Source organism: Ciona intestinalis, unplaced genomic scaffold (assembly GCF_000224145.3).
Source record: "Ciona intestinalis unplaced genomic scaffold, KH HT000098.2, whole genome shotgun sequence".
In the NCBI taxonomy this organism is placed as follows: Eukaryota; Metazoa; Chordata; class Ascidiacea; order Phlebobranchia; family Cionidae; genus Ciona; species Ciona intestinalis.
Genome location: NW_004190420.2, coordinates 394024 through 418926, shown reverse-complemented (window position 1 = coordinate 418926; position 24903 = coordinate 394024). Strand labels below are relative to the sequence as shown.

Here is a 24903-nt window from a genome sequence, read left to right as displayed (position 1 = left end):
GTTATGTGAGAAGCAGAAAGCTTCCACATTCTTTTTTGTCGTTGGTTTTGGTTGGTGATCTTACGAACCTGTGTGTTATATAGCAATATATTAAACAACTATTAAGCAGAATAAGCTTAAATAAAAGATACAACTTTTTACAGTATGATTATAAAACAGTTATTGGTTTAAATTTAATAAACACAAAACAATAAATAAATTACTTTTCATAGGCTATATATCGTGTAAACAATGGCATCATTTGGCAGATGTGATCACAAAAAAAATAAAAATAAAGTTTTTACCAACTGCCAACAACCCAACAATAAAAGTAAAACTGTAAAGTAAAAGAATGGCATGGTGTTAAAAACAGATATTAAGAAATGAAACATAAAAGTTAAAAAAAACAAAAAAAAAACAAAATATTTTAATATTTTAAAAATTAATATAATTTTGTTATTTTGCAGAAATATTATTGATTACCCTTTTGCGTTGGGGCCATGAAGGGGAAGGAGGCAATAAGTGAGGACTTATGAGAAAGTTCTAAAGATAAGAGAAGAGTAAGAAGAAATAAAGAGGGTTTGTTTTAGCATCAGACGATCAGTAGATCTAAGTATGTATGGGAAACGTGAGTGATACACAGGTGTGAAATTAGAAATGGAGTGAAATGGCATGCCATATATTTTTTTTTATTTTTTGACTTTATGAAGTTGATGTACAGGCTAAAATAAACATTTAAAATGTTGTCTAAATATTACAAAGCAAGTGGCAATGTATGTTGGGGTTGGAACGTTGGAAGTCAAACAAGTTTGATGTGCTAAATAGTATAAGACAGGCAGAAATAGATTGGAAAGTAAATGACATATTGGCACACCATATGCTGTTAACTATGTCTACTCTAAGTAATTTATGGAAATCAACAATAAACAAATAATTTCACAATCAGCATGTCAATAACAGCTAGGAAAATAATTGCTCAGCAAAACTATAAGCCCTCAGTGTAAAGTGAAGCAGCATGCAAATCAAATCAATGTATAAGCTTAAGCATGAACAAGTGATTGCTTAGCAAAAAAACAACAGCATTTGAATTTTGTTATAAAGCATGTGAGCATGAAAAACACCTCATTCCAATCTTTTGTAAGATCCTTTTCCTGTGACTTTAGTATCTACAGTAATAACATTGTTTGTTTATATTTGCATAAGCTCAAAGCCTGCAACAGAACGTTAATGACACTTAAACCGTCTGACGGCTTACACCATGCTAGTTCACACAATGTGGTTTTAAAACTGGGTAAAATGCAATGTATATAAAATATTAAAACCTTTTATCAGCCATGCAAGCTTAAGTTAAGTAAGTATACACCAACTCACTGTTCGTCACCCACCAAATTTATATACAAAATGCTAAGCAGTTTATCATTAACAAGGATATGAGTGAAGTCTCTAGGCCATAGACTCAAGCTGTAACAAGGAATAAGACTCTGTATGTTTGCACACTGCATCAGTTGGAACAATAAATGTATAAGTTGCGATACATAAAAAGGTATGAATTGCTGAACATAAACCATTCTCAGTTTGCATTCCTTTCATTATCAAAATGCACATAAAAATCCTCTTAAAAAATGCAGTTAATGCTTAATATTTGATAGGATGTTTTACAATGTGCTTTATTAGTATGAAATGAATCAATCCTTCTAGGCCAAATTGCTGCTCTACCTGATTCGTCATTGACCTGAACACAATGTGACGCAGATTATCTTCAATTACTTCAGTCTCTGCGTTCGCTTCTTCGCTAGAATTGCTATCAGAGTTGCTGTTAGGATTTTAAAATTAATAGTTTATTTAATGTAACAAAAGTGTAAACCACTATTTGAAATAGTATATATATTTACTTCATATTTTTTGCACTAATAGTGACTGTTTTGTAAGCTAAGGCAAAGCTATTTACATATTTTTTTTTAAATAACTGTGGCTGTTTTAACGACAGTTCAATTTCTAGATCTATAAAATATTACAGCCAAGAGATATGGTTGAACACTACACTTCCGAAACAAGTAAAAAGAGGCACTTCAATTTATTGATTGGCATAAGTTGGGGTGGCAAACAGAAAATTGCTGAAGTAGGTATTTTTATTCTTCACAACAAAGTGAAATGTTGGTTACATTATCTACAAACAGGTTGTATTGCTGATGATACAGACAGTGAGGGAAGTTGTGCTTACATAAGGTATTGTCTGTGTGGCTATTAAGTGGTTAAATGATTAACAAAGTGGCCAGGTGAAGGTAAACAATGAATGTTAACTATAAGGTGCAAATATTGACACCTAGCCCATGGACAGTGCAATATTTCCAGAAAACTCCTTGCTATGCACAGTTACTTTACTTGATATAAATAATTAATTAGATCTAACTGTTTTGTTATGCTTCTTATTTTAACTTGTTTTTTTCTGGGTATAAAGTTAAATTAGTAGTTGTTTGCAAAAATACCCAACTTTATTTTGTGCGATAAACTTTTTATCATATGCACATACACAAACACCAACAAGAACATTGCATTGAGCTTAAAACACATTAACAAGGTATAAATTACACTGAAAATTATGCTAAATTACTTACACTTGTTCATCTGGAGATTTAGAGTCAGTTGAACTATCCCCCGAGGAAAGATCACCAAATAGTGAAAAATCTCCATCCCCCATGTCAAAGTCAGAATCATCAGAATCCGACTCAGATGTGGTGGAATACATGGCATTTCGCACTTCAGCAGACATTTTCACGGTGTTTAAACACTTTTAATCTATAACTCCTAATCTGTACTGTTCATAATTGCTTACACTTTTGAATTTTTGCATTAAGAAATGTAATTATGCAGGATAGGCAGATAAAACAGTACACATTACATACCATAATAATTAAGCAAAAGCTGTACATCCTTACAGGGAAGTGTTCCCATGAAGTAATTATTTCTGCTCCAACCTTTCTCTCATATAACAACTAAATATTACAACAAACCACGCGACACGTCACTTTCAAACATCCACACGGTCAGTTATTTTGTCTGCGTCTACGTGACCAGCTGATCGTATAAGTTTGTATTGTCCGTCGACGTCATACTGATGACGTATTTACGTAATCTGTTTATGCACTACTCGGGTTACTGAAGATATCTTTCAATCTCTTATAGGCTATTTTATACTTTTTCAGAAAAATAGCACTTTTTAAAACTATTGTACATCTAAAAAGAATAAATCGTAGCCTGCGCTTCGTAACAAACCTCAAAAACAGCTGAATAAACCTGTTAATACTGTCGTACACATTTTTGGGCACTTTATACAAATCTGCCGTCCTAAATCTATAACGAGCTGCATTGCTTAGTCGGAACCGTTTCCTAATCGGTAGCTCAGACGAATTTAGGACGTACGGTAGAGACGAATTTAGACATAAGGCCCTTCGGGATATTCACCGGCTTCTTTGTTTAATCATTAATGTGTTTGGAACATTGAAGGTTGCACATGACCGAGCTGTCGTCATAATATTTGAACAGTTAGGTTCGAATGATTTCAGCAAAGATACAAGTTGACTAGGCTTATACGGCAAAATAAATCGACTTCAGCTTAATGACACCGGATACTTCCTAAAATGAACTGGACTAACCTCAACGTTCGCAGACGAAGCGACTGAGTAATCGTTTCTTTCTTTATCCTTCTCACTTCGTGCCCTCGTTATCGGTTTGCTATGTCTGGCCAAGCGAAGCGTTGCGGCAATTTGTCCGGTGTAGAGAAATTACCTCCCACAGGCTGCAAGAAATGTAGCCCTGCTATTTCAACGAAAATTGTTGGACCATTCTGCTAACTGTAAAAATAAACCCTAAGGTGTTTGTGACTTTATTGACTGTTCATATACATGAATTACGTCTAAACCTAGCAACCTAATTCAATTATTGAGAAAACACACTATTAACTTAACCGGTGACGAACGTCCCACATTCTTAAATGATAGGGCAACAACAATAAATCCTAACTTAGTTGCGTATGTTAGACTACCTACACGCTTGAGCATGACAAAACCAAGTGACGTGGGAAGAACAAAGTGCTACCGTACACAGAAAACCGTTCCCAGCAGATCAGAAAACACCTTTAGAAATAGGATCAGTGGAGCGTGTAATAAAACACGGCAATGGAAAAGTTCGTCAATCGGTAAACACTGATTGGAACACAAGCATGGCGCCCTTTATAACTTACAAAAGGTATGTTAAACTAAAGTTATAGAGGGCGCCATGAACACAAGCCAAATTTACCACTGGATCCAGAAATCAAAGCAAATCGTGAAATAAAGTGTGTATTTCGAAGCGGCTTGCACGAGGTGAAAGACAGTAATTGATCGATATAACAACGTGTAATTCGTGCTGAACAGAAACGTTTGGATTGTAATGTAGTTTTAAAAAAACACTTCACCCACCTAAACTCGGGTATTAATAAGCATAATAAAATGTACTGGTCGTGGTATCTATTTATATTTTTCGTGATATCTATTTATATTTGTTGTATGTATAGCTTAGTGCTTAAAAATGATGGTGTTGCTTTTAAAATTTTATTTTTAATTGTTTGTTTGTCGTTCTTGTTAATTAGCGATCAAGCACTCCAGTACATAACAGTAAGACAGAGTTAAGCTTATGTACAAATGGAAATTGAAAAAATGATTGAAATTCATCTAGGTCAAAACTACAGCACAATAAAACATTACATTGAATGGGTCTGTTAAAAAACGCCTTTAAATTCTGTTACCGGGTAAGTGCGTGGGTGACTGCAGTAAACGTCAGCGAGGAACATTCAAACTACCTTCGCAGTTTGGCTGTGGACACCAACTGCATATAACAGGTACTATATGTGTAAGGCAACTGGGGTACAAGAACGAAAATAAATAGGCGACGATTGTGGCCGTGGAAAAAAAAACGTGGTTTTGTTAAGCGAGAAATACATGTGCGAACGGTATATATATATCACAATGCATAGTGCTGCATGTCAGCGTAGGTGCTTGGAATTAGCGAAAAAGATTTTACCACACCCAACATTTCGCATCGTTGTAGATACGTCAAGGTACATTTGTAAAAACCCAACCCGTGGTGATGGTTACTGCGCAAGTAGCTCGACAGTTGTAGGCAGTTCGCCGAAGTAACACTTTAGGGGTTTGTTCGTATACTCGCCGATTTAAAACTAAGTCCGCGAAGAAAGAGCGCTGTTAGCTAATATTGCACGAGAAATAAACAACAAACGTGTGTCTGTGGTATTTGAACGGGTTTTAAATTCCCAACTGTTGGGAAACGGCGTAGTGTGTTGTGGATTAACGATAGGAAGGTTTGCTGCAAATGTGCTTCACGTTACTGCGTGCCGTTTAATTTTGAACTCGTATAACCGTTCAGTTGAATCCTCGAGTAACCGTTTTGATGAACGTTCGGTTCGTCCTTAGTTGTGCGCGTTGTAACAGGTGGTATCTCATCTTCGTCGTGATATTCCTCAAGGTCTTGCAGCGCCCCGTCTCCCGAAGGTAGGTATTTGTACTGTGTCTTGGAGCCCTTTAAGCAGTTGGATATCGGACGAGTGCGGGATTGGCAAACTATAAACACTCCAATAAAGGCTATCACTGCCATTGGAATAGCCAGGAACATGTAGTTTGAACCTGTGTTTATGGAGGCAGGAGTATTGTGTTGGTGAGCAGGGTCTCCAACACCTTTGTCTATACACGCATTGTCGGAAAGCCGGAACTGTGCTCCAGCCACACACTGAACGCAATCGCTAGTTTTAGCACCGTTGCACTTGTGACAGAGCGAGGCGCACGGTCGGCAGACATAGCCAGAAAATCGTTCCTCGTCTTCGAAACTCGATTCCTCGCTGATCTCCTCCGGGGTAATAACTCCGCGCGGTTTCGTCACCACAGATACTTCAACACGTTCTTCCGCTTCGTAATGACCGGGAGGACACGCACTGAGACACGCATGGGTCACAGGGTTGAGGTACGAGCCCCTCGCGCAGACTGTTGTGTCGCCGATAAATAAAGTCGAGATTCAAACAGTAGCGACAGCCAGGTGCCAGTCACCCAATACAAAATGAATAAGCAGCACATACAAACCACAGTTGAGTAAAGTCACGTGTTCACAGGGTATGACGTCATAATTTCGTGTCGAATACGTCATTAGGAGCATCGTGGTCGTCGTCGTCGGAGAGAAGTCGATGAAGGAGAAAAGCCAAAAACAAACACATTACTATATGGGAGTTAGATTGCACTGTTAGTGAGCCACCGACCGTTTCTGGGATGACGTGATTCAGAATATAAATGTATCGCATACCTACATTCTACACACCGAAGATTACAACATAGTCATGCCAGTTGTACACACCATTGCATGCATGGATGACGACAGCCGATAGCTCAGTTTCACCAGCAACTGACAAACCAGGAAGCGATTCTTCGGGGCAATTAAGCATTGCAAGCGCCATCACCATGTGTTACACCGGTTATTATTATAACATATACGCGCATACGTTCACAGAGATTCTGTGGGAGGGTGGCTTTCTAACAGTGATTAGGATGATATTATGAATATTGTACAGTTCCAGCATTTAAAAAAAATATTACGCAATTATTAAAAAAATGTTACGCAATTATCAAATTTATTATCATACTCATATAATCCTTAATGTGACTTCACCGTTATAAAAAAAAATGCAAGTTAATATTTTAACATGGTTATACTACTCAAGTTTTGGGGTTATTGACCAAATCGGATAAATTGAAACGCTTTATCATAAAATTTACATGCATATTGAATAAAATTGAATTGTTATATTATTAGTCCAATATTTGCTTGTGGAAATAAGTTATTGAACTGGTAAAGTTGACAACAAATAATGACAACAGACGTGCAATTAGCGGCAGAAAAATAAGTCATTACTTCAAAACATAAATGACATTGATGAAAGCAAACATATATTATATAGACGATGTATTACGTACCCGTGCAACCTTTGCCGGACGAAAGGGGGGTCTTGCAGTTTCTTAATCCCTGAGCTGTGGATTAATTTTTAAAATTTATTAAACGAGAAAGCAATGGCCGCATGTGAATATTGCGGTGGCTTTGAAAGGTTGTATAGTGTGGCGTGGGGAAGACGGGACAGCTATAGGGCATAATAGAAAAAGCCCCTGGTCGGGTTTTAAACAATTAACAACGGTCTATGGAAGTTGTGATGATGCGATTTTTTGATACTTTGAATGTTTCTTGTTTACTACCAAACAGGATGAGAAACTTGAGTGAAAACTTGACCCANCTTCCCCCACCCTACTATATTATACAAACAATAATAATTTTTTTTAACATTTAACAATCACAAAACAATAACCGAAGTAATAAATAAAAGGTAAAAACGCTTTTTTTACAAATAAAAATGGTCACGAAATAAGGTGCCGATACCGTATGAAATTCTAGAGTTATGTTTTGTATATCAGTTTAACAACCTATAAGCGAAGTTAATGAACATCACACCTGCTATGGTGGTCGTGGTGGTTTTAATGGTGGTTGGTGGTGGGAGGGTCGTCGAGCCTTCAACCTGGACAACAATACAGTGTTAATTAAAGAAATGCCCTGTTAATATACAAGGGTATAGGATGTGTGTTATTTACCGGAGCTTCAAGAGTGGTTGTTGTTGTTGTTGATGATGATGATACTGGTGCTGTTGAATGTTGCCAGTCGCGTTCACTGGTTCCATACAGTACAAGGTTGAATAAGGACAATGTGCCTGTAAGTTATGAAGTAGATGAGTTATACTAGTGGTTTGTTACAAGGAGGATTAGTGAAGTTTTTGTTTATACAAATGACAACGCTTTCATATGGATGTATATAAATATAAATATGTGTAAATGACACCACTTTAGTAAAAAGAAGTATTTAAGAATGAAGAAAAATAAATAAATTAAACCAAGAAAAAAGGTATGCGGTAATTTATGTTAACGATGGTTTATTAGTCGTTTCTTATTTGAAATCCAACTATTTTTTTTTGCTTTTGGTGGAACCTTTTGTATTAATATCCCAGTATATATGTATTGATTTATATACATCGAATACACTGCATTTACCAATTACTGTGTGTCTGCACAGCGTGACAAATACGATTGAAATTTTGTCAAATTAGAGTCAAGACATTCATCGTTCGATACCAGCTGTTGGATCGAAACTGATTTGACAGAAATAGACGTAATCTTAGGTAAGATGTAAATGCGATTTTATCAATATAAATAATTGCGTGTTTTGTGCGTGTTAAGGTTTACCGTCTCCCGAGCACCGGATTCAACTGAAGCCCACCATTAACTCTTATACCTTCGTAGTGCTCAATAGGGGGCGCTCCCGGTCGAAACACACCTGATACTGGTCGTTGATTGCGGTCACGTATCTCCAGTGTCCAAGTACCACGCGGGTCTTCGTCCCACGAGTGTGTTGTCATAAAAGCCCATTTAGTGAATCCTCTAGCAGAGATATCATTCCGTCTGTAAAGCAAATATAAGACATATACAGTATAAGCATGTTATATTTAATATCTCTTTAATTCTGCACGGGTGAGTCCGGAGTTGGCCTATTACCCCCAAATAATTTAAATCTGTTCTGAATTTAAATTTTCAGCCCCTGTTTAAAGCATTTATAAAAGCACAATGTGGCCCCCTTTCTCTTTACCTCGGTTCCAAGAGTTGTGAGGTAGTACCCATAGGTGATGTAAGCAGGATTGTAAGGTCGCCTCTGCGTTCGTTCCGCAGTGTTAACTCGGCTTGTACGTGTTCCAGTCTCTCAACTGCCTCGCCATTCGGGCAACCGACAAGCACCTATAATGTGAGGTATGATACTCAGCAGCCCGCGGGCGTAATTATCATTTGTAAGCTGACGTATTCCGGTACAGTGACTTTGTATGTAAGTCACGTTGGATAATCTACTATTCCGCAATACGTTAGTAAATAAACGAAAAAGTGACGTTTATTGAACGAAAAAATGAATTCTTATGAAAATCCCGAAATTCGAATTTCGGCAAAATTACCAAAACAAGCGAAAACGGATTTGGATTCTGGTTTTTCGGATTTTTGTGTCTCAACTTACCTCAACATTTACTCGAAGTGGTTCAGTAGATCTCAGGATCCTTGGTGTTTCTTCAGGTGAGATGACTGATATGTTGCAACGGTTTTGTTGTGGAACATTAGTCCAATTCCTTGCTAACGTCACCATGCCGTAAGCGTCCATTAGGCCATAACCGAAAGCGTGGCTCACTGCGCGTGAAAAGAGAGTTAGAAAATCATGTTCACGTGTGTTTAAACGGTTGAGCTAATGTGTTGTATTAAAACAACTGCCTTTAAGCCACGCTGCGCTGCGCAATAGAATGGTTGGTAATATATACTTTGAATATTGTTTTGGCTAAAGCCGTATTTCCTAAACTGTTACAGCATAAGGAACTTGTGAAAATTAACATAACTACAGTTAGTAAAGTTACAGCACATTTAAATATGGTAGAGTTATAAAATTATTTGAACCTACAGAAAATCCACGTACACGACTTGGCATATATACGAAAATTAGCTATTGCCTACAATTACAGTGCACAATAAACCACTTGAAACATGACAGTCGAAAACTATCAAGATTTATCTCACCTCTCTTTCCAACTCCATTCTGCTGCCAGTCATCCACACTTAAACCATCAGGTTTAGCAGTTCTTACAACCAGATGCTGCATATCTCTCCATGTTAAATTTGGACTGTAGGACAGAGTTGGCATTAAAAATTCACGAAAATAAACCTTGTTTCGTACAAAGCTGGTTAAATTGTAAACCCTCAAAGACACAATCGCACAAAATTGTTCCATTACGTCATTTTCATCCAGTTTTAGGATAACTACATTTTCATTATTAATGTATTCAAAATACAGCTGCAATTTAGATTACCATAAACCCGAAATACCACTTTTCAATACAGCCAACGCTTAATATTGTAAGTCGTAAGTGGATGTACGCTATAATAGCCATCGTTATAGCAGTTGTGTTTAAAAACCAATATTGGAATTCAAAAAGTAAACGTCATTAAGAAGATGCTGGTATAGAACGGTCGGTCGGGGGCACGTCACTTAATTATGCAAGGGTGGGCACGCTGAGGCACTCGGAGAAAAATAGCATTAATTTTTGATCAACGCTAAGTTGAACGTCGCCGCTAATAAGACGGTTGTCGGGGAAACAGATGGGTGTACACATACAGACGACGAATGATTGATTAGGACCAAAACAATGTGCGAAGCGGCACAAACTTAATTTAAGAAGGAAGTGAGGAAATTGGAAAGCAGCTAAAATGATGGCTGTTTGCTTTAAGATTAAAATATCTTTGTAAGGGCTCGAATGGTGAAGTAGGTATTTAAACCGATTGGAATTGGAATTGGAATCGTTGTGTTGAAATTAAAATCGATGGTCACTTTGGAAATGAAATAGGGATTATGCATTTGCGGTTTATGGTGTTGGTTTGGTCATATTTCAGTAAGATAATGGCGAAATTTTTATCCGATTGGAAATTTTGGTATACTCACTTCGCTTCAAGCGCAAGTGCGCATATTCCTGCAGCCAGAGGGGCGGAGGCGGATGTACCGGTGTGAGTGTTCGTGCATCCGTGCCGGAGATCCGTTGTTATCTACATTGGTGTGCTTGGCATTAAGAACGGACACAATAATAATGTGGACAAGCGGGTTAAGAAATTGGGCGCGTGGAACGAGACGAACGCGATAACAGAGCATTAATAATGCATTGGGCGCGCTGCGCTGCGGGATCATATCCTATACGCGTGGACAAGATGCTTCATTATCTTCCACCGCAGAAAAACAGCTACTTACGATTTGTTTGTCACCAGAACGACCACTGCTGTATGTCGCAGCTAATGTGGAGGAGCATGCCTCTGAATACCAAGGTCTTGTGCCTCTTTGAGTAGTGCTGCTTATAGATAAGGTGTAGATACTATCCGTGTAACCATCGCAGTTACAGTTGTCCTGGTGTCTTCCACCGTTGCCCGATGCCCACACAAAGATAGAACCTTTACCTTCTCGGCCCTGGATAAATGGATAGTTGCTTAAACATGCACGGTTGGTACAGTACAGCTAAGCATAAAATAAAAGAAAAATTACCATTCAGTTCCTGGAACAGGCATTGTATGTTATACCGAGCGCGGACGTTGGGTTATGCTTGGTCCGAAACAACGACACAATACACAACTCTATATACGGAGATGACTCATCAGTTTCAGCGACGTCAGTTTTAATTGCGTCATCAAAGTTTCGTTTACAAGTAATAATGTGTGGTATTAAATCGAGAATGAAGTAACGGGTCGTTAAACGGGTTTATAGGAAATACTAAACCGTACAGTCGTTGGTCGTACCATTTTGTATATTTTAACGACCGAGCTCGGGCTTTATACGAATGACACGAATAGCACAGCAACTAAATAACTACATTATACATCATCCCACGTTAATACAGTGGTCTACAATTCAAAGACCGTGTGACGTTCCATCGGGCAATGGATTATCCAGGATTAACAACATACGAAGACCAACGCTATCCACATGCTCATTAAAATTTCAGCATGCGAAGTTTCAAATTACACGAGACGATAACCGTCCTTGCGGATAAGAAAGATAAGATGCGAAACGGTTTTAATTTAGAATCTAGGAGGTCGTACCCGCCCAAGTACATGCTATGAAACTTTTTATACGTAAACAGTATATGGGTATATTAAATATTACACTTTTTTTTCTTAAAAATATTTTCTTGCATTAATTTGCGTATACCGAGGTTTAAAAACGGCATATATCAAGATAAATGACACCGAACAAGCGCAAAATACCGGTATAAAGGTAACGCAGAGAAAAATAAAGTACGGATACGGAAGCTGTAGTAGGCCAAAAGAGCACATTCGATTAATGAAAACATCCACTATTATGTCAAATAATACACGGGAAAACTTTACCTGATTTACACCATGTTCGAATGCCAACTTCGCCATTTTAGCTGGACCATCCACGGTCTTGCCGTCGTCGTCAGGACCCCACGAGGCGCTGTAAATATCGACGTGTTCCGGTCTTAACCCGATTGATGCGGATTCCACCGCATCGGTTACCTCACCGTCCAACATGCGAACCCCTGTGTTTAAACAAAACGTTTCCGTTTAAAATTTTATGCATCGTATGAGTCGAATTCATTCGATTTACTTTTTAGTTGCTAATGATTTACCAGGGTTCCATGACCAATTAATGTGCATGTAAAAGCATACAGTACATTCAAATAGTGACATTATAGTTACCGTGTCCACACATAACATGCATTACCTCCGATTTTCGCATTAAAAGCTATTCCAATAGCGCACACCCCATTGTTGGCAACAGCGGCTACTTCACCAGCACACCGAGTCCCGTGTCTGTTTTCATTAGATGGATTGAGCCGCGGGGCCGGGTCGTCATCGTGGCTGTTGATGTCACTTGACGCTAACGGGTCCTGGGAAATCAACGGCTATTAAAGAAAGGTTATTCCAGCCAGTAATTGCTTGTTCCGCACAGAACTCTACACGGAGTGTCCTAATTAAACGAATATGAATAGACTTCTATAGGTTCATATCCCGCACGATTTCCGTAGGCTACATCGGGCTTATTACAGCATTTGCATGCAGGAGGTTTATACGAAGGCTAACTCACGTAGTTTGCATGAAGATCTGGGTGACTATGTTCGATCCCGTCGTCCAAGATGGTCACTGATACATCCTTGCCGCTGTATCCTTCATTCCAAGCTTCCACCACTCTCATGCTAGGTATCGTTGTTGGCACCTTATAATTGATAACAACATAACCTACTTTGTCATTTTTTGATTTAACATCCCAAACTAGGTGACACAATTTGAATTAACTTAAAAGGGTGACTTTAAGCTATGTCTAGTGTAGTATTTGTGTGTTCGTTACGTGTCGGGCGCAGTCATGTAACTGCGGTGGACTAAATTACATACTACAGGCCACAAGTAAGATAGCAAGCCATGTTGCCACGGGAATATTACACGCTCATGGCGATTATTTTGATGCAGATTATAATGACATAAAAAAACTGGCATCGCTAGTTAAAGTATGTTTTCTATCAACACTTCACCCTAGAGCGGTTGTAAAAGGAAAACAAAGTTTTGTTTTGACCCTAAACCGCGCGGTGACAATGATAACGATCGTGACGTCATAATGGTCCCTGGTTTGTCGGCAGGAATGGGGACTTGTCGTTGCGGTGAAGAGATGTGTAAACTAGGAACTGGTAGCGTTAAAGGGTGCGGCGTGTTTACAGTTTATTAAAGTTGTGTATCGTGTTCTAAGGTAATTTCCTTCTCATTAAGTCGGCATTAAGCAGAGTGGAATCGATGTAATGCAGAGATTTACATAACTACAGCTTAAGCATCTGCATACACACAGTGGTTTAAAGAAGTATTTAACAACATTACATACCAGGTACCACATCTGGGACCATTCGGGGTCATTTGGACCAGTATTCGGATCGAAATCGATAAGATCTCGTTTTACACGCCGCTTCGAACGTTGTTGCTCTGCCCACGTCACCTGTCAATCAAAAGATAATGCATAAGTCGATAAGACGGAATCAAGCATTTGTGGAACGACGTCGCGTGTCCGCCAATTGTATTGGTGACAGATCAGTTACCACAAAGGACAATCAAACCTTTTATTAAACCGGTATAACATTTTGAATCACAGCAATCATATTTGTTTCTAAAGTAGATATTTATGTAAAATGTAATCTGAAAATATATTTTAAAACATAACTAAAGCGCTGCTTCGTGTAAAATCCTGTAGACAAACCTTGATAATTACGAATTATGCGACGCATTGGCCCGTTACAAAACACGATTTACCAGTGAATAAAAAAAAACTAAGTCCGCTTTAGGGAGACAATTTAATGAAGCAAAATGCACGCAGGTTCTGAGCAAACGCACGAGTTCATGTTTGTTTAACTAAGCGTGATATTTCGATCACGAACTTTTCAGACGTGAGAGAACAAACCGTAGTTTTAAAACAATACTGATACCGGTCGGCCACAGGTATTCAAATAAACGTAGCATACTTTATATGACACGCCGTTTCCGAAATGATTTACCACACACACAGACAAAGTATTATGTTCCTACTATAGCCACGGAAACGATTTAAAAATTAAAAAGCGCTGACGACCGTCCGTTATTTTTAAAAATAGATTTTCTAATCTATCTTTGACAAGAAGACCTGATACATCTTGGAAGCTACGCACGGTGTATTGATTATGAAGTGTGCGTCCCTGTGCTGTCTCATTGCAAACCCGCAGAACTGTATAACTTTATTTCAAGTTTCAAATGCTTGATATGAAAATGGATTATTACGCATTTGATGTTTATTAAGATTAACCCTAAGGGTGGCAATGTACCAAAGTATTAGCACATCACATGTGCTGGGAAATACTTTTAATCAACTTCCTTCTACAAGTGGAGATGTGTATGTCAAAAAATAGTTTCTGATAACCTAGTCGAAAACGTGAGGTAATTAAAACATGGCATATATATATGGTAAAAATCATGTATGTTTACAAACTGTTTTTTTCTTATTTTATCAGTGTGCTTATTCTATATACATATTGGTATCCAACCATTTATAGCTTTGGATTTATTTTTACTAACAAAGAAATATCTTTTTGCTTAAAACTTTGAACGTTTTTAATTAACAATGTTAGGGCTACATGTTTATACTCGTCAGCAATTTTCACTTAAGTGTAAAGTTGTTAACCTTAATGTTTATTGAATGTCATGTTTGTTTATTATCAATTACGATAAGCTGGTAAGGAGAAACAAATCCTTTGATTTCTATGGAGTTGAAATTGACTCGCAAGTAACATTGTCATGGAGCGAGGTTCTATTACCAATTTTTGGGAGTCCACAATGAACAAAACAATGTATTATGTAGGAAGGTGGAAACCAAAGACTAATAAAATCTTTCAACAGTAGAAATGGTGGGGCAGTGTACCTAACAAATTACATTCGAGGAACATTTATGTGGTGTTTCAATCATTACCTTAATAATGGATTTTATGGAAAAAGCAAAATAATCAGAAAATGTAATGGAACATCTATTAACACTATGTATAATGGTATCACTGATGTCTGTTCAAAGCTGGAATTCCAAAAATGGTTTTACCTAAATTGATCAAAATGTCGACAAGTTTAGAAAATTTGGTTTTATTTGCACTAATGCTATTTATTGCCTAGACATAGTTAGTGCACCTTTTCATTTGTTAGAAGATTTTGATGATGTTCATACGAAGAATCCAACGATCTCTTTTTTAACTTTGGATGAGAGAAGCGATAAAAATCTTTGCTCTTCATTATCTGTGTAATGGTTTGTAAGTTTAGTAATAATTCTACAAACAAACAGAAAAGCCTGAAATATAAAATACGTACCAACTACCAATATAACCTAGATTGAAAACCATGCATGAGTTACAAAGTTTAATGTTTTGCAAGACTTTCTGTTCCGCAAATATAGTTGTATTTATATTTATTATACATCTGTAATAAACTTACCAGTCCATGGTTAACGAAGCCATGTGCAGCTGCAACTTCATCAGCCACATCATTCCCACCATATATCTCAACAGCCCATTCATTTAAATACACATCTGGCTTTGTGTTTGTGGCATTGCTTCTACAGCATAAGATGAGAAGAACCACATACAGTGGCCCAGTTTTCAAAGTCCTTATTATAGAGTTGTGAATATTAAGATTCCATGTCCGGAGTAATGAAAAGTTCATTCTTGAATCTAAACTTTGTATAAGGCAGTAGCCTACACCTTTACTTGATGCAGCTTAAAATGCAAGCCTTAGTACGGATATATCACTGTAGTGTTGATGTCACTAATACATTTTTATGTCTTTTTATATGTCCTTATAGCTATAGAATATAAAAATTATTATTTACTTTATAAAGTATAAGGAAACTTGTATGTGAACTTTAATAATCAAGAAATTATATTACAACATTTTTCAATCCTTATTTTAGTACTAAAAGAAAATTCCTAAACTTAAAATAGGCTAATGAGAAGAAAAAGAAACAACAACTGACAAAAACGCACGCAATGTAAAAATACAAAATTCTCAAAAGCGTGGTTTCTATTCCCAATAGACCCACATATTCATTTGAGTATTTAAAATTAAAGGGGCATTAAAATCTAAATTACATTCATTGGACTGATGAGAAAACAGTTACTTAAAATAATAATAACACATTCATACAGGTTGACAGGCTAAAGTGTAACAAATATTATTTAAATGACAAAAACACTCAGAACCCATATAGAAGAGAAAGGCAACAACAAACTAAAGCCAATGAGTAAATAATTAAGATGGCAATAAAACCAATATAAATCCCAATCATTGTACTATACACACTTATAACTACCCAACAATTATAACAGAACAACCATAAACACAATGTGGTACACTGGTACACCCATTTGAATACTCCGCATAAATTTGAGGATTCTCCAGTTCTTCATAGATAAATAAGAACTAAACTTTGAGCAAACCACGAAATATGACACAGCTAGTAATCAACAACAGCTCCTACCACTACTGAGAATTTCTAGTTAACCTGTGGACGATGAAAGAATGAATGGACAATAACGACTTTGGAGTTTTACCACCAACAGCAGCAAAGCGCTTGTGACGTCATTCGGTTCTGAGAAAAGAGCGTTTACTTCTGTTGCGTTCAATATGACGCAGTTTATACAGAGAATATAGTAGGTATACATATTACGAAACAAACTATTCACATTCACAACAGTTTTATGTACTCTACATTACTTAGTTTCTGTATACAAAACCGACATCTATATATAAATCGCGACGGTGCTGTAACCTAGAATCGTGAATAACTTGCTCGAGGCAGTTTTTCGCAATTCTGCATCAAAATACGAGTTAGATTTTTTTTTCTAGCTATTTTCTTACATCGATTCTACTGAAACGTGTTTGTCGCTCTTAAGCGCCCGTTTGTTACAAACAAAATGGATAATTTCATACGGTTTAAAGGCATTCTCATATTCCATTCTATTCATTCATTCAATTTAGGGTATTCACCCCTAGAATTTAGTCGCAACAAGCAGGTTTCGAGAGCCCACTTTCGTGTTGTAACACATAAATATGCTTTGCATAAAGTATGGTTTTATCTTTAGACAAGCTGTATGACTCTCGCGGGACAAGCAAGCGTTAATATTTAAGTGCAAATAATATTGTAACACAAAACTGCAAAGAAATGCACCAGCAATACATGTTTTTCATTTATACAAGTTTTTACTCCTAAAACACTAGATCACGAAACATAACTTTTTGTCACTCTATAACCTTGGATATATATGTATAGCAAGTGCAGAGATATACTAAAAATATTTCAGAAAATAACTACATTGAGTAAACACAAAAATAAAAAAAGTTTAAAAAAAGAAAATATATATATTTGTTAGTACCACTGACAGTGGTGGTTGGTTGTAATATTTGATATACACATAAAATATTGTCAGAAACTCATTTATATTAGGCCCATAAACAGTAGTTAATTCGATGATAATAGGATAGACCCACTACCCACTCCAATAAACAAGACTTGTTGATTTTACACTCTTGTTTGTGTTTCAGTATATATTGTGGCGTTATTTGTTGTAGGTTCAGTTGTTGTAGCAAAGGTGGGGGGTTGTGACCAGTCACTTTCACTTGTTCCATACAATACAAGATTGAATAAAGATAGTGTGCCTGTAAGTTGTGAAGTGGATGGGTTGTATTATGTACTAAACTGAAGTATAAATGCTACTCAAAACTGTAGGTTAAATTAGGAATACAGTACTCAAAAATAGTAATACAAGGAGTTATTGATTAAAACACACCTAAGTTTTGTGATTTGCCTTGTCGTATCTCCAGTATCCACAGTCCATGAGGATCCTCATCCCAAGAGTGTGTTGTCATGAATGCCCATTTAGTGAATCCTTCAGATGAGCTGTCGTACAATCTATATTCAAATAAGGTGATTATTAATCTAAAGGGTTAAGACAATTCAGTGTGGTATTAAAGAGTCACACATACAATGCTGCATTTAACCTTTACAACGCATGGTGCACAGGTATTTATATATGAATATTACACTTCTTTTGCACATATAAAAGTCAAGCAGCAATGTGGTCCCTTTTCTTCTCACCTCGGTTCCAAGAGTTGTGAAGTAGTACCCATAGGTGATGTAAGCAGGATTGTAAAGTCGCCTCTGCGTTCGTTCCGCAGTGTTAACTCAGCTTGTACGTGTTCTAGTCTCTCAACTGGTTGCCCAACTGTACAGTCGCTTGTTACCTATGCAATGACATGACATCCACACTGAAGTTAACACAATAAGGACTATAATTTAAAATCATTGTTATTATACCAATATTACTGTACCACAATAAGCTTCACCATTAAAAATATAATTTTGACACAAAAACTGGCATCGCTCTACTTTATTTCCTCACATATATTTCTACCTGAAAAGAAACCTTTAGTGACCGGGTAGATTTAAGGAACTTTGGACTTTCTTCAGCTGAGATGACAGTAATGTTGCACTGCTTTTGATCTGGTGCAGTGGTCCAGTTCCTTGCTAACTGGACCATAGCATGAGCATCCAGGAGACCATACCCAAAAGAGTTGCACACTACACATAAATAAAATAAATGGTAAAGTATATAATTTTTTTCTTAAGCAACACATCAGAAAACAAAAAAATTATTTGCCTAATAATGAACCTAGGTCAGTTCTTCAAGCCATTGAATAATCACATCGCACATATAAAAAAAGTAAACACCTCTAACCTTTCCGTCCGGCTCCATTTTGTATCCAGCCACTGGTGTGTAAACCATCAGGTTTTGCCGTTCTTACCACAATGTGCTGCATGTCTCTCCATGTTAGATTGGGACTAAAAAATGCAAATTTTAATCACGATGGTTACTGCACCTTACGTGGTCTGTTACTTGATCAGCGTGACAAAGCATAGAAATTTAAAACCATGGATATTTCATACCTATTTGCCCTGCATCCCAATTTTGCATTATACTCACTTTGATTCAAGTACAAGTGCACAAATTGCAGCAGCCAACGGTGCAGAAGCTGATGTACCAGTGTGGCTTTCCGTGCAACCATGGTTCAGGTCTGTGGTAACCTAGTTATAGCGATCGGTATTACACAATACTTTTAAAAAAACAAAATGTGCAAAAAAAATCTGCCCGCCTACATAGTATACTGTATTTAACACATTAAACAATGAAGTTCTGGATGTTTGAAACTATGAATTTACTTGCATTTTAACACTGTTACCAGACGTTTGTTTAATGTGACAAAAAAGTTAAAAAAGTGACCCCTATGCACATAGGTGACCAATACCCTTAGCAGGTATAAAATAGTCAATGCAAGAAAAACCAAAACTGATCTGTCTGTGTTCTTTATTATACATGTAGTACTACTTACAATATTTTCATGCTGCCAACTACCACTGCTGTATGTAGTAGCGAATGTGGATGAGCATGCCTCTGAATACCATGGAATAGTGCCATGTTCAGTAGCACTGCTTATAGATAAAGTGTAGATGCTGCTGGCGTAACCGTCACAGTTACAATTGTCCTGGTATCTTCCACCGTTGCCTGATGCCCACACAAAGATAGAACCTTTACCATTACGCCCCTGGAACAAACAAAAATCAAAGATAAAATATAAAATTTAATTTAATTTAAAGATTACCTAATGCCATTTAACAATGATAAGTAACCGTTAAAAGGTCAAATAAAAGCACATGTATAACACAAATAGTAAAAATGCATCAATGTTTTGTGTAATGATCGTTTCCAATACCTTGTTCACGCCCTGTTTCAATGCAATATATGCCAATTTAGCTGGCCCATCAACAGTCTTTCCATCATCATCAGGACCCCATGAAGAGCTATAAATATCAATTATATTATTTTCGTGTGAAAGTGAAAGTCCTTCCACAATATCTGTTACATCTCCATCCAACATCCGGATTCCTGAAAAAATGGAACACAATTAACTCTACTACTCTTTACCCTATACAGTATACAGGAAACAGCATAGTATTCTATTATAGGTGGATGAGGTTTTTGAAGCGCCTAGGCCAAGGTTCCAGACTTACAGCACGGTAACATACATTTACAACACTATAAACCTTTTGTTCATTATTAATGGTGGCATCATTTGCAGGCATGTTCAGTTAATATTTGTGTGGCTAATGAAACGTTTTACTTGAATTTTTTGTTTATTAAAATACATTTAGTCTACTGGTCTAAAAAAGTAAGTCCAAACTTTTTATTTCTGTCACATAACAAAGAAATGTTTATAAATAGTACAAAACACAGCTGTTTATATAACAATGCTTTTCATAACAAGCATTACCTCCAATTTTTGCATCGAAAGCTATTCCAATAGAGCACACCCCATTGTTGGCAACAGCGGCTACTTCACCAGCACACCGAGTCCCGTGTCTGTTTTCATTAGTCCAAGTAGCCCGTGGCATTGGATCGCTGTCATGGTCATTCATGTCATATGAAGCAGATGCATCCTAGATATAACAAGAAATAACATCTTTAATTCTTTATGTAAATTGTTTGTTTAGAAATTACTGTTTTAATGAAGATTGCTTGTTTAGAAATAACATCATTTGCTTCTATGCAAACTGCCCCTTCATACAAACATCATTGTTTTTGTACAAATTGCTTGTTCGGAAATAACATTATCTGTTTTTATGCCAATTGTTTGCTAACAATTAACTTACATAGTTTGCATGGAGATCTGGATGGGTGTGTTCAATCCCATCATCCAAGATTGACACTGACACACCCTTACCAGTGTAGCCTAGTTTCCAAGCTTCCACCACACCCATGTTCGGGTCCTGGCTTGGTGCCTGGAACACAAATACAGTTAACCTGTGTTTATCATAAATAAAATAGATCATATAGTGTGGACCATATGCAATAAATTAAACATAACCTTAATTTAGTAAGATCCTAAATTAATTAAATAAATTCCGTTGTTAAGCAACTCTACTGAACCAAACACAGTAGAATATTGGGGTATTTAATAACATCACGGAATACATACCAGGTACCACATCCGAGACCACTTAGGATCATTTGGACCAGTATTTGGATCGAAGTCAAGATCTCGCTTTACACGCCTCTTTGCATTCTGTTGCTTTGCCCATGTCACCTGTCAATAAAACGAAATGCTTACGTCTATCATATCTCATATGACAAAGCAATAATTACATGGAGGCAAAAAAAGTGTATCATGCGTTGGTAAAAGAAAAAGATATTTCAGACAATCAGGTAATTTCACAACATCTAGTTTCGTTGAAAAAAATACAACATAAATAGTGGTTGATTGTAACAAGGACCTGTTGTCAAGTGACAGTGCACCTTTTTATTTGTAAGAAGATTTTGAAGATGTTCATATGAAGAATCCAATGATCTTTTCTTTAACTTTGGATGAGAAAAGCGATAAAAATCTTTGCTCTTTATTATCTGTAAATTTTTAAATCTTACTGAAAATAATTTATGATTAAGTCAACTAGTTTTTGTCCAATACAATTGGTATATACACAAATATACTTATATATATAAATAATAAACAAAACGTGCAGATTGATGAATGCTTGAAGGATGCTCTACATGAGTCATACCATATTAGTGTGTTCATTTCCCATAGTTTATTTTATTTAAGTACCCGTATTTATACGCATGTGATGAGTGTCTGTGCACTTTATTTGTTTCATGCTATATTTCTTTAAATGTTCTTTTAACTGTTTTTTAAAAATTGAAATTTTAAAACTGTCTGCTCAATTTTAAAGCGATTAATTAAAAGGACTTGCAGGTTGTAGTGCAGTCGTAATTTTAAAAGATATAGCGTACTTCATGATTTAAGTTTAAATAAGAATATTTAACCTATGTACTTTATAATTGAAATTTAAAACAAGACTTACCAGTCCATGGTTAACGAAGCCATGTGCAGCTGCAACTTCATCAGCCACATCATTCCCACCATATATCTCAACAGCCCATTCATTTAAATACACATCTGACTTTGTGTTTGTGGCATTGCTTCTACAGCATACGATGAGAAAAACCACAAATAATGGACCTGCTTTTAAACACTGGGTAATAGACTTGCAAAACCCCATTTATATCTGTTTAATTTCTTTATATATAGACCAGCTCTAACAATACAAACACTGCAGCATTGTTGAATCACTGGTGCCACTGATGCATCATATGCAATCTTATATGCTTTTACAAGGTCTTAGAAAAAAGAAAAACAGAGAGAGCTTTATATTGCTAGCAGCTTGAAGAAGTGGTAAGTAGTTTCATTATTGGTACACTATACTTACTAACAAAATAAATTGGCTAACAGGCAACAGCTGACAAAAGAATGATAAAAATACACACCAAAACAAAATGACTTTCTATATAGAGTAATAACTTACAATGTCACAAATATAAAATCTTTATCAGTGTGCCACTTTACTGTTGCAGCATGTTTGCAGCAATAAACCTTTTCCCTTACTTCTGCATTACCTCATAGTAATTTGACCTGGGGTCAAGTCAAGACAGGAACACCATTTGCAAAACAGATCAGGTCGCATATTTGACTAGGTCGTCAGTCGTCACCTGTAAAGTGATTATATTAACTAAATAATGATAAAGATACAGCAAAGGGGGAATAATATGGGACATGGTTTCATTATGTTTTTTGCCAATTCGGTGGTAACACAGAATATTTACAGAACTATATAACCGTAGCTCCACATCTCAAAAAGCAATCAGGAAATATGCGATTTGGGTGTTAACAATATCCCATCATACCCCACAGTACTAATATATCACCTAAATATCCATACCGAATAGCAGGATGCACCAAAATGGTGGCCACGTACAATTATTTCAACAGTTTGCCCTAAGGCTGTTAGGTATACTGCTTCATTGGTTTTTCCTTTCTCTAGTAGTCACTTTATGAACCTAAAAGTTTCCTTTGGCATTCCTGCGGTTAACGAAGCGTGATTTGGCTGGTTGTTTACCATGTTGGCAACTGTCAAAAAGCGTTAATAACTTGCAGCTTATTTCAGGAAGCATTAACATTCGTTAGTTCGAGGGGTAGAAATGATTCAACCGGAAAATTTGGCACGATTAGGAAAACATTTTTTGTGCTAGTGTCAAGAGTCTGGAATCTAAACTCGATTTCAAGCATATTAAGTGTTCTAATTGAGCTTGAGTTCCTGCAGTTTTAATATTTTGTTGTTTTTTTAAGGAATATATATATATTATATATTTGTACGCAATCTAAAAAAGAAAGTTTTTTGGGTAACCGTATTATACCAGCAGTAGCACAATCCATCCAGAAATGTGTTGGGGCTTGTTATCGGTTTAGCATTGGGCGTTTTCACACAACGCGTAATACATTAGAATATTAGATCATTCTCTCCATTAATCGGCGGGGATCAACGGTATCTATATTCCCGTCGGAAAGTAATGGGTCTTCGGTGTAAATATACGCGCAAAACCAATACGGCAAACGAACTGTTATCTAGTATTATATATATCGTTGTTCTTAGTATTATCTCTTAATCGCTTATAGCTAATTTAGGTAACGCTTTTTTAAATAATTAACCGCGGCAACCACTACAAATGTAAGCATAGTACTGTTCACCACCAAGCTATACGTGTATGATGTATTGCTCAGTGCTGTTCATCCATACGTTGAACTAACGCAGGAAACGAATTAGTCTTGTCTCCATCCTGCCAAAGCGACAGTTGTGAGAAACTGTCAAGTACAATTAACGCATTGCTGTAAATCCCTTGTAATAGGAATGAGTTGCTTGTTAAGTTCGGTGGCACATAAAGCTGTATAAACCTGTTTTTATCTGCAGGACAGTGTTGAAGGTACATTTATTGCCGCAGTACTAGACTTAGGTATTTATATTAAATTGCTTGGTAATTGGATAACTGTTTAGAAATGAGAAAAACAAAAGACGTTCGAAAACTTGAGGATTGTGTAATAGGTGGGAATGCAATCGTAGTTCCGTATGACCAAAGGTTCGAAAAAGACGAGAAAGACGACCCGCAATATGAAGCGGATGAATTGCCTAAAGGTATACATCACGGTGCTCACAAAGATCTAACCGGTCAGTTTGATTATAGTTGCACACTTTAAACCAGACAGTATGGAGAATACGATTGTTTGCTTTTACTAAATATATCAATCTTGAAACTTCTGTAGTTAATTATTTATCTGTCTCCTGTATCCCTATAGAATGAAACGAAATGATGGCAGAGCACTAATTATCCCTTCTTTAATTTAAAGGTAAAGATACTTTTCAAAACCAAGTAAACCGTGACGACATTTCAAATAGAGTGTCACATTCTTTAAATGATGCAAAATCGCCAAAGCCTTTGAAGTTAAAGTTTTTCATCTGTAAGGAATGCGGTAAAGTGTTTAAAAGGAGATACAGACTTACTAATCACATTGAGAGCATTCACAGAGGGAAGAAGAAGTATCACTGTGACGTATGTGATTTTAAAACCGCCTACAGGCTCTCGTTGCAACAGCATAAGCGACTGCACACAAAAGAGAAGCCACACATTTGCAAGTACTGTGATAAACCGTTCACTACTGGCTCCATGCTAATTGAGCATCTACGCATGCATACCAACACGAAACCGCATAAGTGTAAGTGGTGTTCGAAACGTTTTACTGCAAAATCAAACTACAACAAACATATTCGCAT

General features: G+C 36.7%; 4 protein-coding genes and 1 long non-coding RNA gene across 11 annotated transcripts in view; 1 reads left to right on the top strand and 4 right to left on the bottom strand.

Annotated features, from left to right (window-relative positions):
• Positions 1 to 2797, bottom strand: part of LOC100186164 (eukaryotic elongation factor 2 kinase) — a 17340-nt gene extending 14543 nt beyond the window's left edge. Inside the window, exons 1-5 of one of the 4 annotated variants that reach the window (XM_018815692.2) lie at positions 2595 to 2797; positions 1696 to 1792; positions 1101 to 1145; positions 463 to 522; positions 6 to 68 (exon numbers count right to left, since the gene is read on the bottom strand). In XM_018815692.2, coding sequence (XP_018671237.1) covers positions 6 to 68; positions 463 to 522; positions 1101 to 1145; positions 1696 to 1792; positions 2595 to 2749 — 420 coding nt within the window. In that variant the 5' untranslated portion in view covers positions 2750 to 2797. The remainder of the gene's footprint in view (positions 1 to 5; positions 69 to 462; positions 523 to 1100; positions 1146 to 1695; positions 1793 to 2594) is intronic. The other 3 variants (XM_018815693.2, XM_026838550.1, XM_018815695.2) reach the window with 3 other exon arrangements.
• Positions 2798 to 3632: 835 nt separating this feature from the next.
• On the bottom strand, positions 3633 to 4209 carry LOC113475083. Its single transcript, XR_003396823.1, has 2 exons — positions 4026 to 4209; positions 3633 to 3775 (listed from the first exon to the last, which is right to left on the bottom strand). It is a non-coding gene; the product is annotated as an uncharacterized LOC113475083 (long non-coding RNA).
• A 91-nt stretch (positions 4210 to 4300) lies between these two features.
• On the bottom strand, positions 4301 to 15992 carry LOC100175968 (furin-like). 3 transcript variants are annotated; one of them, XM_026838546.1, is made up of 16 exons: positions 15630 to 15992; positions 15330 to 15434; positions 13513 to 13623; positions 12730 to 12858; positions 12367 to 12532; positions 12009 to 12181; positions 10879 to 11091; positions 10579 to 10679; positions 9660 to 9763; positions 9112 to 9278; positions 8698 to 8843; positions 8347 to 8513; positions 7653 to 7768; positions 7516 to 7579; positions 6990 to 7043; positions 4301 to 6008 (listed from the first exon to the last, which is right to left on the bottom strand). In XM_026838546.1, exons 1-16 carry the CDS (start codon positions 15855 to 15857, stop codon positions 5356 to 5358), a joined length of 2697 nt encoding a protein of 898 aa, XP_026694347.1. In that variant the 5' UTR covers positions 15858 to 15992; the 3' UTR covers positions 4301 to 5355. The 3 variants fall into 3 exon arrangements, with proteins under 3 accessions (XP_026694347.1, XP_002123999.1, XP_026694348.1); XM_002123963.4 differs by having other exon boundaries at positions 8389 to 8513; XM_026838547.1 differs by lacking the exon at positions 4301 to 6008 and adding an exon at positions 6009 to 6237.
• A 1261-nt stretch (positions 15993 to 17253) lies between these two features.
• Positions 17254 to 22576, bottom strand: LOC113474034 (furin-like). 2 transcript variants are annotated; one of them, XM_026838553.1, is made up of 13 exons: positions 22105 to 22576; positions 21542 to 21646; positions 21225 to 21332; positions 20899 to 21027; positions 20520 to 20685; positions 19962 to 20134; positions 19581 to 19793; positions 19175 to 19275; positions 18929 to 19032; positions 18605 to 18771; positions 18289 to 18434; positions 17981 to 18102; positions 17254 to 17849 (listed from the first exon to the last, which is right to left on the bottom strand). In XM_026838553.1, exons 1-13 carry the CDS (start codon positions 22300 to 22302, stop codon positions 17713 to 17715), a joined length of 1869 nt encoding a protein of 622 aa, XP_026694354.1. In that variant the 5' UTR covers positions 22303 to 22576; the 3' UTR covers positions 17254 to 17712. The 2 variants fall into 2 exon arrangements, with proteins under 2 accessions (XP_026694354.1, XP_026694355.1); XM_026838554.1 differs by lacking the exon at positions 22105 to 22576 and having other exon boundaries at positions 21520 to 21646.
• A 438-nt stretch (positions 22577 to 23014) lies between these two features.
• Positions 23015 to 24903, top strand: part of LOC100180745 (zinc finger protein 595) — a 3653-nt gene continuing 1764 nt past the window's right edge. The window contains exons 1-2 of the mRNA XM_009863162.3: positions 23015 to 24300; positions 24480 to 24899. Of these exons, the coding sequence (XP_009861464.1) occupies positions 24132 to 24300; positions 24480 to 24899 (589 nt within the window). The 5' untranslated portion in view covers positions 23015 to 24131. The remainder of the gene's footprint in view (positions 24301 to 24479; positions 24900 to 24903) is intronic.